At 41.3% G+C, this 12,985-nt stretch overlaps 1 protein-coding gene and 4 non-coding genes across 5 annotated transcripts; 1 reads left to right on the top strand and 4 right to left on the bottom strand.

Moving 5' to 3' along the window:
• Window positions 1-219: 219 nt before the first annotated feature.
• On the top strand, window positions 220-5,192 carry LOC119732392 (cell wall protein DAN4-like). The gene is made up of 6 exons (XM_038205882.1): window positions 220-539; window positions 985-1,487; window positions 1,589-1,717; window positions 2,316-2,425; window positions 2,878-3,061; window positions 4,993-5,192. The coding sequence occupies exons 1-6, from the start codon at window positions 220-222 to the stop codon at window positions 5,190-5,192; spliced, it is 1,446 nt and encodes a 481-aa protein (XP_038061810.1).
• A 3,241-nt stretch (window positions 5,193-8,433) lies between these two features.
• Trnar-ucg lies at window positions 8,434-8,506 on the bottom strand. The gene has a single exon. It is a non-coding gene; the product is annotated as a tRNA-Arg (tRNA).
• Window positions 8,507-9,122: 616 nt separating this feature from the next.
• On the bottom strand, window positions 9,123-9,195 carry Trnar-ucg. The gene has a single exon. It is a non-coding gene; the product is annotated as a tRNA-Arg (tRNA).
• A 416-nt stretch (window positions 9,196-9,611) lies between these two features.
• On the bottom strand, window positions 9,612-9,683 carry Trnaq-cug. Its single transcript has one exon. It is a non-coding gene; the product is annotated as a tRNA-Gln (tRNA).
• Window positions 9,684-9,969: 286 nt separating this feature from the next.
• Trnar-ucg lies at window positions 9,970-10,042 on the bottom strand. Its single transcript has one exon. It is a non-coding gene; the product is annotated as a tRNA-Arg (tRNA).
• Between the last annotated feature and the right edge of the window lie 2,943 nt (window positions 10,043-12,985).

Raw genomic sequence — 12,985 nt, forward strand, 5'->3', positions numbered from 1 at the left:
CAGTTATTTGTTAAGACCAACCAAATTTGTTGAGGTGTTTTCCCAGAAAGAAAAACATGGTGGGCGAAAAAACAATGTTCGCAGTGATGCTTAACATAATTTTATTTCACACAGGCGCTATATAGGCCTAGTACCATTGCAAACAAGCTGTGATTTATGATCTAAGACATTTCAAAAACAATGTGACAGTTATCGCTGCTATCGCTTGTGCATGCAAATATGGCTCGGATCCCAATATTATTAACAGGACTCTTGTACTTTTTCGCGAGTATCCGCTACATTTCGTGCGACGTAAAAGGTGTACACCACCTTTTTACGATGCAGGTGAACACCCGACTGGCAGGGAGCGCTTTCAGCGAGAAATTGGCCGTTAGTTCGGCCGTACGATGCTCGACTCTCTGTGCCAAGCATTCCCGCTGCGTTTCGTTCAACTACGCGAAGGACCTGCGCCTCTGCGAGCTGAACCGGAACACGAGCCGTAACCACCCGGACAAGTTGGAGGCAGATGCCCGCTTCAAGTACTACGAAATTATGGTGAGATACTGTTTAAGCTCGATTAATTAAATAATACACTAACTTGATTAATTAATCTAAATACACATGTGTAATTTCAACCTTATAGTTTACTACCAAAAATTAAAACGAATATGAACGAAACATGATTCCCAGTATATAACCCAAACCCGTCAAACCTGATTTCCTGAACAGAAAAAGGTACTAAATTTAAACAAGGAAAGTGAACGCTAAAACTGATTGCCCGTCTTACTCTTTGTTGAAGAATCAACAGATTGAGAATCCAACAGATCAAATAACCACCATTGGGCTGCCGACAGCGGACATATCAACAATTGAAACCGAATCAACTACAATGGAACCAAGTACAACGGAACCGACTACAGCGGCACCGACTTCCACGAAACCTACTATAACTGAACCAGCTTCAACGGAACCAACTACAACAGAACCCACAACAACGGGATCGACTTCAACAGAACCGATTTCAACGAATCCGACCACAACCGAACTGACTACAACGGAACCAATTACAACGGAACCAACTACATCGGAGTTGAGTACAACGGAAGCGACCACAACTCAACTGAGTGCAACGGAACCAACTACAATGGACTCAACTACATCGGAACCGACTTCAACGGAACCGACTTCAACGGAACCGACCACAACGGAACCGACCACAACGGAACCGACCACAATGGAATCGACAACAACGGAACCGACCACAAGGGAACCAACCACAACGGAACCGACTACATGGGAACCGACCACAACTGAACCGACCACAACCACAACCAAATTGACAACAACGGAACCGACCACAAGGAAACCAACCACAGTGGAACCGACTACAGCGGAACCGACCACAAAGGAACCAACTACAACGGAACCAACTACAACGGAACCGACTACAACCGAACCGACTACAACGGAACCGACCACAGAGACAGTTACTACAGTAATCCCAACAGGTAAAACAAACACATAGTTTACAATCTTCCTAAAGGATCATAAAGACATTGGTATTTCAACATTCATTACCGCTCGATGCATTTGATCTGTTTGTGCCTAGATCCTATACGAGAAAGTTGCTCTGCGCTCAAACATGCTGGCTTCACAATCGACGGCTATTACATGATTGATCCTGATGGGGCATTGAGCGGGGAAGAGCCGTTCCGTGTATTGTGCTCAAGCATGACAGGTAAGAAACAGTCGTCAGTGTATGATTTATTTAGGCCTTTACAATGAAAATGTAATCTTAAGGCAGAATTTCGGTGGCTTCATGCCATGTCCTCTAAACAGAAAAGTTCAACTTATCTGTTGTATATGGGTCACAAAATTCACTGGGAACTGAGCAAGCTTATGAAGAAAATCCATCATGCCTAGGTATATTTTATAAAAATTGGGGGAAGCAAGTTCATCACTGCGACTACCACTTTTTGGCATCATAAAATTCGTTCGCCTTTGAGTTAGATTGATATAGTCCCATGCACACACATTTTAGCTGCAGTCTGTGATATTGCCTAACAAGTGACTTGCACCAAAAAACTACAAAAAGGGTTGGCTGTTTTTCAGACGTTGTTATTAAAGGTCGATTTATCAGGCTGCCACCATTTCAGTCAAGTTCCCTGTGTCCAATAACAGTATTGAATGATAATATTGTTTGTGCAAAAAGAAACCAAAAAGAAACCGGACCATTTACCCTGTCAGCCTAGCTTTGGATGCCCTGATTTAAATGAGAAAAATCAAGATGGCTGCAACTTGATAATGGTATATTGTGCTCGTGCTTGTCTTTTTAGGGATTGGCTATGGATGGACAACGGTGGATCACACTACATCAGGCCAGTCACTAAATGTGACGTCAGATCCTTTCGAAGTTACTATAAGCTACTTCGCCAATCAGAAACAGGTGAGCTGTACAAGTTTGTACTCTTGGTGGCAGCAAACTGCATGATTTTGTAATACTGTCCAATAGTAAAAAACGACGTCAAAAATGTCTTGTTTACAGCTATAATAATCTATCTGTTGTACCTACCACGCACAAGCGCGGCTGCCATTTTGAAGCTCCCTAAAAGGCCCCACAACGCGCAGATCCGTACATAAAAAGCAGAGAATTACAATAGTTAGAAGAGATTGTAGATCATCAAAACATGTTTTCATTATTTTTTCCCCCCAGAGTTTTATTTGATCTTATTGGAAGTTTTTGCAATATTTCCTCCATCTGCCGCACTATTGTAACAATCACTTTCACTATGAACATCTAACAAAAGAAATGCAGTGCACTAACAACGGGAGTACATTGATACTGCACCGTATTTCTTTTGTTGGATTTTCATAGCGATTGACGTTATCTTCCTTTAGATCGAAGCTCTGATCGAACATTCATTGGCTTGCTGGCAATACTTGACGGCCGAGTGTAAGAACGCCAAGTTGTGGGACGGTGATACCCAGTTAGCGTGGTGGGTGCCCAACCAAGGTGAACAGATGACCAACTGGGGCGGTGCCCCTACGGGGAACAGTGGATGCCCATGCCCCCCAGCTGGAAGTAAGTTTCACTGTCCAGCCGTCATCCCCACTTTATTGTCTTCGCTCGTACCCCACCCTGCAAACAGGACGCTGGTAAGGACTGACGTCATTTGAGCTCTCATTGGACAGATTTTGCGTGACCTGTGACGTAGAACGCGTCACACAAACTAGCTTCCCGTGCCCACCATGCGTAGCGCGTGCTAGCTGCATGCGAAGCAGGCGCGGTTCTAGGGGGGGGGGGGGGGGGGGGGGGGGGGCTAGGGGGGGGCTTTATCCCCCCAAATTTTGTCTAGCCCCCCCCCCCAAAAAAAATAAATTCCGTAAAAAGATTTTGCTTTAGCAAAAAGAAGGATTGTGATGTACATGCGAAAGGACTCCCCCTAAAGAAATAGTCCTGACAAGGGTGCATTTGTAGTTAATATAGTGTGAATGATTTAAGGATTTTATTGGCGCTCCCCATTGAAAAAAATGCATTTGTAGTTAATATAGTGTGCCCCCCCCCCACCTAGTGATTTTCGGAGGCCTAAGTGTCTGGAGAAAATTACCCGTCTACATTTCAGCACGCCTCCCTGAACAAATTCTGGATCCACCCTGCTAGCCCCCCCCCCCCCCAAATATTGGTTCTAGAACCGCGCCTGATGCGAAGGTCAATATGTACTTCCTTCACAAGATTCTGTGAAGCTCATCGGTCCTTACCAGCGCCCTGTTTGTAGGGCGGGGGATACGAGCGAATTTGTTGTCCAGCACTTGTTTTCATTGACTTGCTCTTGGCCTAAGTTCAGATTACACAGCTTAAAGGGAAAATACAACATTTGCAAATATCACAAAATAAAACTGCCAAATCATTTTGAAATACCTTGCTGGACTGTTAGTGAATGACAGTGTAAAGCATCCTGTAAAATCATGGCACCTGGTATACTGTCATTTTCAAGAAAAGTGGCATTTTTGTATCAATTTCCAACGCTGGTCGGCCGACCAGCGTTGGAAAAAAACTGTTTTTTTTTTCTTCAAAATCTGGCCCAAATTGACCATCGCACTTGTTTGCAATCGATTACACATCTATGAACGGGTACAAGCCAGCTAGACTGGTTCCCTGACCTTACAATTCCCCAATGTATGTAAACTGCTTTGTTTCTTCTTATATGGAATCAAAGAACCAGACTACAGGAAACTGATTGTTTTTCTTGGTTTTTACAGCATTTTCGAACTCAAAACCTAAAAAAGGTCAGTGTAACTATATTTGCTATATATTTCCAACCCCCCAACTCCATCCATTTCTGAAAATTACAGCAAAAGCAAATGATGTATATTCCCTACCCTTTTGATGTTCAAGTCTGGAAGGGAAAAGAACTTTCATAGCATGCACGGTTTCACGAAAGATACATGTATATAGCTATCGGGACAACGCATAGTTGTCCTTTGAAAAAGTATTGTTTGAATAACAAGCAAGGGCAGCCATTTTGAAAAATGAAAACTGCTTGTTGTTCTACCTATATTATTTCAAAGGACAAAATCTGCGATTGCTCTATAGCTAAATATCTTTCGTTAGAGGTGCTCTGACTGCATGCCAAATGCCATGCTTTTATCATCCAGGTAAACAATCCCGAAATATTTGCCCTATATCTGTCCACTATACCAAAAGGTCTAATCTTACAGATCGACCAATTCACTCACAATTAACTCTAATACGTCTGGTCTTTTTGGGGGGAGGGGCGAAACAGTATTTTTTGTCCCTGAAAAGTACATTCAAACATTTTCAGCCCCAAACTTAATATGAAAAAAAAAAAAATAAGGGGATAGGGTACAAATGAATTGATTTTGTTGAGTCTTGTGGTACGTACGCAATGACTGCCAACGGGGCCCCCGTTGCCTCCCCCCGGATCCACTCGCGTTGATAGCGATAAGTTATCACTCCCATTACTTAGATCAATCTCATTGTATTGTTTACAGATTGCGCTGGGAGCGATCTGGGATCAAGATGCAACTGTGGGGGCGTGCCCGACACCTGGGATTCCGATGAAGGACGGCTTAACGACTTGGGCCGGCTGCCGGTGGCGGCGCTACACTTCGAGCAAGTGACGCCTCCGTCCGGCCAGATTGTGTTCAAATTAGATGGCCTGAAATGCAGCACCAAATACCCAAGCCCGTAAAAATATGACAGAAGGTGACCTACTATGGGCGTCGCGAGATGGGGGTGGCAAGGGGGGGGGGGAAACGCCCCCCCCCCAAAAAAAGACGACGTGCAAAGTCAATGTTTTATTAATGTATATTTAATTTAATACTCGATACTGGCTGAAAGGAACCTGTAATATGGGTGTATCTGCTCTGTTCACAAGTACCCCCACACCGGCAAAGAGAGTATAGTTAGGGGTGACCGACTGACGCCATCTTGCCTGACTGCAATTCATTTGCCGCGATAAGTGCGGCCACTGCGTGTAAATAGTACAAATCCCCTGGTGTACGTGTGTCACACACAAGGAACGGTGCGCGTCAACCAGCGAAATGTCCCGCCCTTGGGACGTCGTTGCTAGGTAAAAGGGCGCCCTCTTTGTCGGCGCACGGAGCCCATACAATTGACCTGTCGCGGTAGAATCGCGTTAGAATCGCGCAAACGCAGTTTGTGAAATTACAGTCCAATTACATGATAGGGAGTGTGACGTCATTTTAGAACCAAAAAATAAGTGCAAACGAATGGAGTACATGCGCGTGTTGCTTCTCGGGCTGAATCACGCGCTGTTGTCTTTTACACAAATTTTGTGCGCGTGATGTTTTCACTTTGGTACTCCCATATCTATGGGTACTCCATACAAATGGACGTGGAACGCGAAAAATCTGAGACAAACAAAATTTAGTGTACAGACATTACATGGGGTTGTCTAACTCACAAATGGCGATATGTCAATAATGCCTAGGCATCGTGGTCTTGAACAAAGCGTCGAGTGATGTCTAGCACCCCTTCCCCTTTCGATTTTTCCACGACCAGAGATTTGCTCCCCTCACCCTCCAGAAAAACATCATGACACTCCCATGTGCCCTGCGTTGGTTTCGATCAACACCTAGCAGACTGCTTAGACAATTGCATAGGTTGTAATTTTAAATCACTCGCACTCTCTGCCGCCAATTCAACAAACCTAAAACATAGAAATAAGAAATACAGTCTAGGGAGGCATGATTTTATCTCAAATTTAGTTTGCCAATGAATGCGCATCCCCTTAGCCCCCCCCCCCCCTAACAACGTGAACCTAAAACACCCTTTGTGGTAGCTCTGCAAAAGAGGGGCTGGTTTTCAAATAGTAGGCCTATATTGTCCATTAGTAGAAAAGTCTCGAACGAAACAAATACTTCTTTTTGCTGAGAAAATGGCAATTGCAGGCATTACTGTGTTAACCCTACCAAGACCAGGGCTTTTCTTGTATTTCCGGGACAGGGAAGGGGCACGTTGTGCACCACTTCCCAACTAGAGGGCGCACCAGGCACTAAATGTACAGGGGCAGACACAGCTTTTTAGTATCAGTCCAGATGCACTTTTTAGAATGCCAGAACAAAGCTAGTAAGTATTTGCAAAGATTTAAATATTTCTTAAAATATTCTTTAAAAAAGGAAGGATTTCGCAAATTCAAGAGTATTTACTTAGAATTATTGTCTGAAACTGTTTATTGCTGATTCGTTAATAATTAATAAGCGAACGTACTAAAACAAAAAATATATAGGATTTCCCACTCATAAAACAAGTCTGCAAACTTGCAATGCACGTGATAATTACTAATTGCTGTTTCACCCGTAGGACAACACGTAACAGTTTTAAGATGCAACAACGCTAATTGTTTTTGTTAAAAATATAAAAAAAAAAAAATTAGGTCTCACCGTGTAACTTTAAATAATACGTGCATTGTATAGCTAGGCATATGGCAAAGGTAGATAGCAATAAACAAATGTTTAAAAAGAAATGATTTCTTTAAATAAAGTTCTAATGAATAACTCGATTTTACCTATTTGGTCATCTGAAACAATTAATTGTTTCGTGAAAAGAATAAAAGATAAAAAAGAGTCACCCGGGCTTATCATCTCCCTTGACGTGAAAACTATCCGACAAAATGGCTTGTCTTTGTTAAAGTTTTTTCTTTCTTTTCATGCTTAAATGTATGGATGGCTGTGACATGTCGATATTTATAAAAAAAAGCCTGTTATTATGCCGACAAATGATTGTAAAAGTACACGAACAAGGACTTATTGTTAAAGTTTTTGTTCAAGGATAACTTCTGTTGTTTTTATATAGGAAAGGTGTCCTCACTAGTATTTTAAATTTGAACACACGTGGTTCGAATGAAGACATCTGGATCGAAAGAAATAAGAACCAATAAGCGACATCAAGGGGCTCTTGTCTGATATTGCTAATACGGAAAAAAATCTACTGACAACCGCGAGAGGAGTCGAGCCTCAATCTTCCGATCCGAAGTCGATCTTGTCGACCTTGCTTTGAGCCATCCATTTTTATACAGGCCTTTAGGCTGTCTTTTAAAACCGTCGGAGAAGCCACGTGGTGATACAATTCTCCACATTTTCCAAATATGGTCATAATTTTTTTCCAAAGGGCCCATAAGGCCAAGCTTCTATGTAATCCTCACCCCTACTATACACCACAAGCCTGTAGACTCCCCTTGGCCAGATCCTAGCCACTCGAGAGTAGGGAATGTTGAAAGACAGCAGCCAAGATGGCGCCTAATGCCTTTGCGCAGTAATGGGAGATCTTAGTGGCCAACCCTTTGTGCCGCCGATCTCTTTATGTCAACTCCTCGTGCCGACCAGAGCTCAGACAGGTTGTAAACAATCCTGGACCATGTAAATGACCTATATCTTGTGCATGTCCAGGCATGCGGGGGTAATTGACCTAGAAACACATGTGGTGATAAAATTCTCCACGTGGTTCCACCGCGTGATTATATTTTAGTGTCGGTTCTGAGCTGATAGTTTTCCGGTGCTGAAGATAAACTATACTGAAATAACCAAGGTTTAAAGTCACATTAATAAAATTATGATCCGGATATGTGGCTGATTAACGGTTTACTTCTAATAAAACAGACTAAAGGCAGAGCCACGGCCGATGCTCTTCAAAGTTCGGATTGTTTTCATGGTAATCGAGGGTTGGTACTGTCGTTCATTCAAGACTGTTGCCGTCCGTTCCTATTAAACACATCAACTTCTCTGCTCGGTATACTCACAACATGCTGCTGCGCAATTGTTGGTGACACAGGTAACTGTTAATTTCTTGTAAGGTGGGTCAGGTTGTCTTACAACTAAATGTCGAGTAGATTAAATATAAAACAGTGAACGACAACAAGTAGGCTCTTATTTGTTATTGCAGATATGGAAAAAAAAAGAACTTTCTACTGACGACCGCGAAGGGACTCGAACCCCCAATCTTCCGATCCGAAGTCGGACGCCTTATCCATTAGGCCACGCGGCCTCCGTTAGAACTTTCTATTCTATACATGTCTAGACTGTCTTTAGTACCACCTGAGAGGCCACACAAAAATTATTTAGGAACCGTTTTTATCCTTTCAATTTTCAACACCCTGTGCTATATTAAACTGTGCAGTAAACAGCTGGTGTTAAGCACGTGCCGATAGTTTTCCGGTGCTGAGGGCAGCTTTGCGCTGAAATAGCCATGGTTTAATTTCCACAGTTTATAAAAAAATATTTTGACATATTTGGTTATTCACAAGGTTTTTTTTTTTGGGGGGGGGTTCCATATTTATTGAACGAATCAACCGTTGACATCAAGACTCACGGCTAGAGGGCGATATACCTACTTTTGTTGGCAAACTTATCATTGTTGTGATTTTGTCCAAAGACTAGACAAGACTAGAAACAGCCAAATAGGTAAGCATTACTTGCTGTGTAGATTTGAATTTTAGTAATTTCCTGGACAGACTTTCCAGGTCTGTAAAACTAAAATGGTAAAATCAGCAATGCAGCCTAGGTAGGCAAAATTTTTCAACGACAAATAAAACAATTACCAACAACATGGGATTCTTGTTTGATATTGCAGAATCTGAACAAAAAATTTTCGTTTCCACTGACGACCGCGAAGGGACTCGAACCCTCAATCTTCCGATCCGAAGTCGGACGCCTTATCCATTAGGCCACGCGGCCTCCGTTCACTTGCTGAGTTTCATAAATGAACAACTCTTTGTTGACCTTGCCTTGACCCTCCTATTCTTTACAGGCCTAGATTGTCTTTGAATTTTTTTTGAGATGTCACACAAAAGCAGCCTCATTAAGCAAGTACTGATAGTTTTCCCGTGCTGAAGACAACACTGTGCTGAAATAGCCATGGTTTAAATTCACATCTTATAAAATAATGAACCTTATGTGGCTCGATGAACGGCTTGCTTCTCATGAAACAGACCACGGCAGAGCGACAGCCAGTATATTCTTCAAAGTTCAGATTGTTTTCATGATATTCAAGGTTGGTACTATCGAAGTTCATTCAAGACTGTTATCGTCCGTTCGTATTAACCACATAACCGAAATTCAAAAAATATAAATCATAATGGTACAAAATGGCGAGGTCCCACCGATATTTGAACTCGGATCCCGAGATTCAGAGTCTCGAGTGCTAACCATTACACCATGGGACCGAAACGTAACGACTGATTTAAAGGTTCTGTACTCTTTTTTTGATATAAGATTAGAAGTAGGTAAGCATTACTTGGGTAGGCATAACTTGGGTAACATTTTTGTGATTTCGTGGAAATCCTTCACAGGACCGTGTATAAAAAGATACACGTCTGTCGCGTAGCGACGGTAGGTATGGTTGTTCTGCGACAAATAAGAGAGAACGACGAAAATGATATGATGAACAACAAGACGCGGCTCTTTTTTTTCGATATTACAGAAACGGAACCAAAAAAAAAAATCCACGGACGACCGCGAAGGGACTCGAACCCTCAATCTTCCGATCCGAAGTCGGACGCCTTATCCATTAGGCCACGCGGTCTTTGCCTTTCCTTTATCAAGTTTCATAAATAATACAACTTTTCGTGGTAAAAAGTATAGATTTAATCGCTGTTGATTTTTTTTATTCTAGCAGGAGCTTCTTCAATCTGCAGACAAAGTAGCTGTGCTATATATTTATAATTTAGTACAGCTGATAAAATTAGAGAAAAGCTTACCATAGAACAACTGAATAGAAATCTAAGAATTGTACTTATTTATGTTCGGCTATACAAATTTTAGACCGTTAGTGGCTGCAAGAATACCAGTCTCGTGCCTTTTTTCTTTCCTGGTCAGAAATGAAACAGAGTATGTCCAAATTGATGATTTGTTCACCTTCATCACTTATTTAGCGCAATTCAGTTGTGTGCAATGATTTCAAATATTACTTGAGAGTGCACACGAATCAAACCCACGTAGTTATTAAAAAAGAAAAAAAAAAGTTCACTGGTTTTTGCCGCTGCTTTATTGATTAACCATCCTAATGCGTTTTCGTAAAGCAGAATTGAGTCGCACTGAATCCCGTTTGAGTGCTAATCACTCATCCTCGTTGTTATGCTGCATAGCAACCCCTTTAGTGCGTGCATGCAGACCTTCTTATCGAATAGCTAGGTATATTGAAAAAAAAGGCTATATACTTATAATTTATACAGCTGATAACATTAGAGAAACAGCTTTGGCTCAGGCCAATGCTTGGGATCTCGAAAGATGGTCCACATGTTGGGCATGAAAAAAAAAACAAAGTAGACAGAAGATTTAGACAAAATATTGTTTTTCTCTCCCTCAACAGTGTCATGTTTCGAAGCGGAGAAAAACTGTGCGAGAGTATGCAGTCCCAGTCCAAACAGACCATTTTCCACACTTTTTGCATAGAAACGATAGTCACGTCGACAAACTATTTTAAAAATTAAGCAATGCATTTAATCGAACGGTGGCCAGGTGAATTATCATGAAAAATAGACAAACTAGACAGAAGATTTAGTCCAAATATTGTTTTTCTCTCACTCAACTGGAGAAAAACTTGGCGAGAGTATGCAGTCCCAGTCAAAACACACCATTTTCCACACTTTTTGCACGGAAACGATTGTCAGGTCGACAAACTATTTCAAAATTTAGCAATGAATTTATTTGAACGGTGGCCAGGTGATTAATCATTAAAAACATACAAATTAGACAGAAGATTTAGACAAAATATTGTTTTTCTCTCCCTCATCAGTGTCATGTTTCAAAGCGGAGAAAAACTTGGCGAGAGTATGCAGTCCCAGTTCAAACAGACCATTTTTCACACTTTTTGCACGGAGACGATAGTCACGTCGACAAACTATCTCAAAAATTAAGCAATGCATCAAATTGAACGGTGGCCAAGTGATTTATCATGAAAAATAGACGACCTAGACAGAAGATTTAGACGAAATATTGTTTTTCTCTTCCTCAACAGTGTCATGTTTCAAAGAGGAGAAAAACTTGGCGAGAGTATGCAGTCCCAGTTCAAACAGACCTTTTTCCACACTTTTTGCACGGAGACGATAGTCACGTCGACAAACTATCTCAAAAGTAAGCATTGCATTTAATCAAACGGTCGACAGGTGATTTATCATAAAAATGGACAAACTATACAGAAGATTTAGACAAAATATTGTTTTTCTCTCCCTCAACAGTGTCATGTTTCAAAGCGGAGAAAAAGTTGGCGAGAGAATGCAGTCCCAGTCCAAACAGACCATTTTCCTCACTTTTTGCACGGAAACGATAGTCACGTCGACAAACTTTCTCAAAAATTTAGCAATACATCTAATCGAACGGTGGCCAGGTGATTTATCATGAATAATAGACAAACTAGACAGAAGATTTAGACGAAATATTGTTTTTCACTCCCTCAACAGTGTCTTGTGTCAACGCGGAGAAAAGATTTAGACAAAATCTTTTTTTTCTCTCCCTGAACAGTGTCTTGTGTCAACACGGATAAAAACCGGGCGATAGGCTGCAGTCGGCAGAAAACAGAACATTCGGCTCACTTTTGCACAGAAACCATTGTGATGGTAGACAAAGTATCTCAAAAATTAAGTAACATATTGAATTCAATTCTGGCCAGCTGAATGGTTATTAAAAATAGAAAAAAAATACAGAAGATTAAGACAAAATATTGTTTTTCTCTCCCTTAACAGTGTCTTGTGTCAACACAGATACAAACCGGGCGATAGGCCTCAGTCGGCAGAAAACAGAACATTTGCCTTACTTTTGCACAGAAACAATATCTTGTTTAGCTTGACAAGATATCTCAAAAATTAAATGACGTATCGAAATAAAATTCTAGCCATATGATGTGATATTAAATGTAAACAAACAAGACGAAAGATTAAGACAAAATATTGTTTTTTCTCCCTCACCAGCGTCTTGTGTCCACACATATTAAGTGTGCAATAGGAAGCAGTCGTAGGCCAAACAGAACATTTGCCTCACTTTTACACAGAAACCAAAGTCTAGCTTGACAAGCTATCTCATAAATTAGGTGATGTACTGAAATAAATCTTGGCCAGATGTTTGGTTATAAAAAAATAGACAAAAAGACAGAAGAGACAAAATACTGTTTTTCTCTCCCTCAACAGTGTCTTGAGTCAACACAGATAAAACGTTTGCGACAGGCTGCAGTCGCCACAAAACAGAACATTTGCCTCACTTTTGCACAGAAACCATAGTCCAGCTGGACAAGCTATCTCAAAAATTAAAAGACGCATTGAAATTAATTCTGGCAAGATGATTGGTCATGAAACAAGACAGAAGATGGAGTCTACCACTCGAGCCCGCCGCCCCCCCCCGAAAAAACCCCAAAAACCCAATTAACTGGCCATTGAAAAGCAATTCAAATAAAATTTTATCAAATACTCATTTGTGTATAATTTTTATTCATTTCTTTTTCTTGTTACGAAACCAAGGGCACTGTAGCTCACAA

Source organism: Patiria miniata, unplaced genomic scaffold (genome assembly GCF_015706575.1).
Source record: "Patiria miniata isolate m_02_andy unplaced genomic scaffold, ASM1570657v1 HiC_scaffold_1, whole genome shotgun sequence".
In the NCBI taxonomy this organism is placed as follows: Eukaryota; Metazoa; Echinodermata; class Asteroidea; order Valvatida; family Asterinidae; genus Patiria; species Patiria miniata.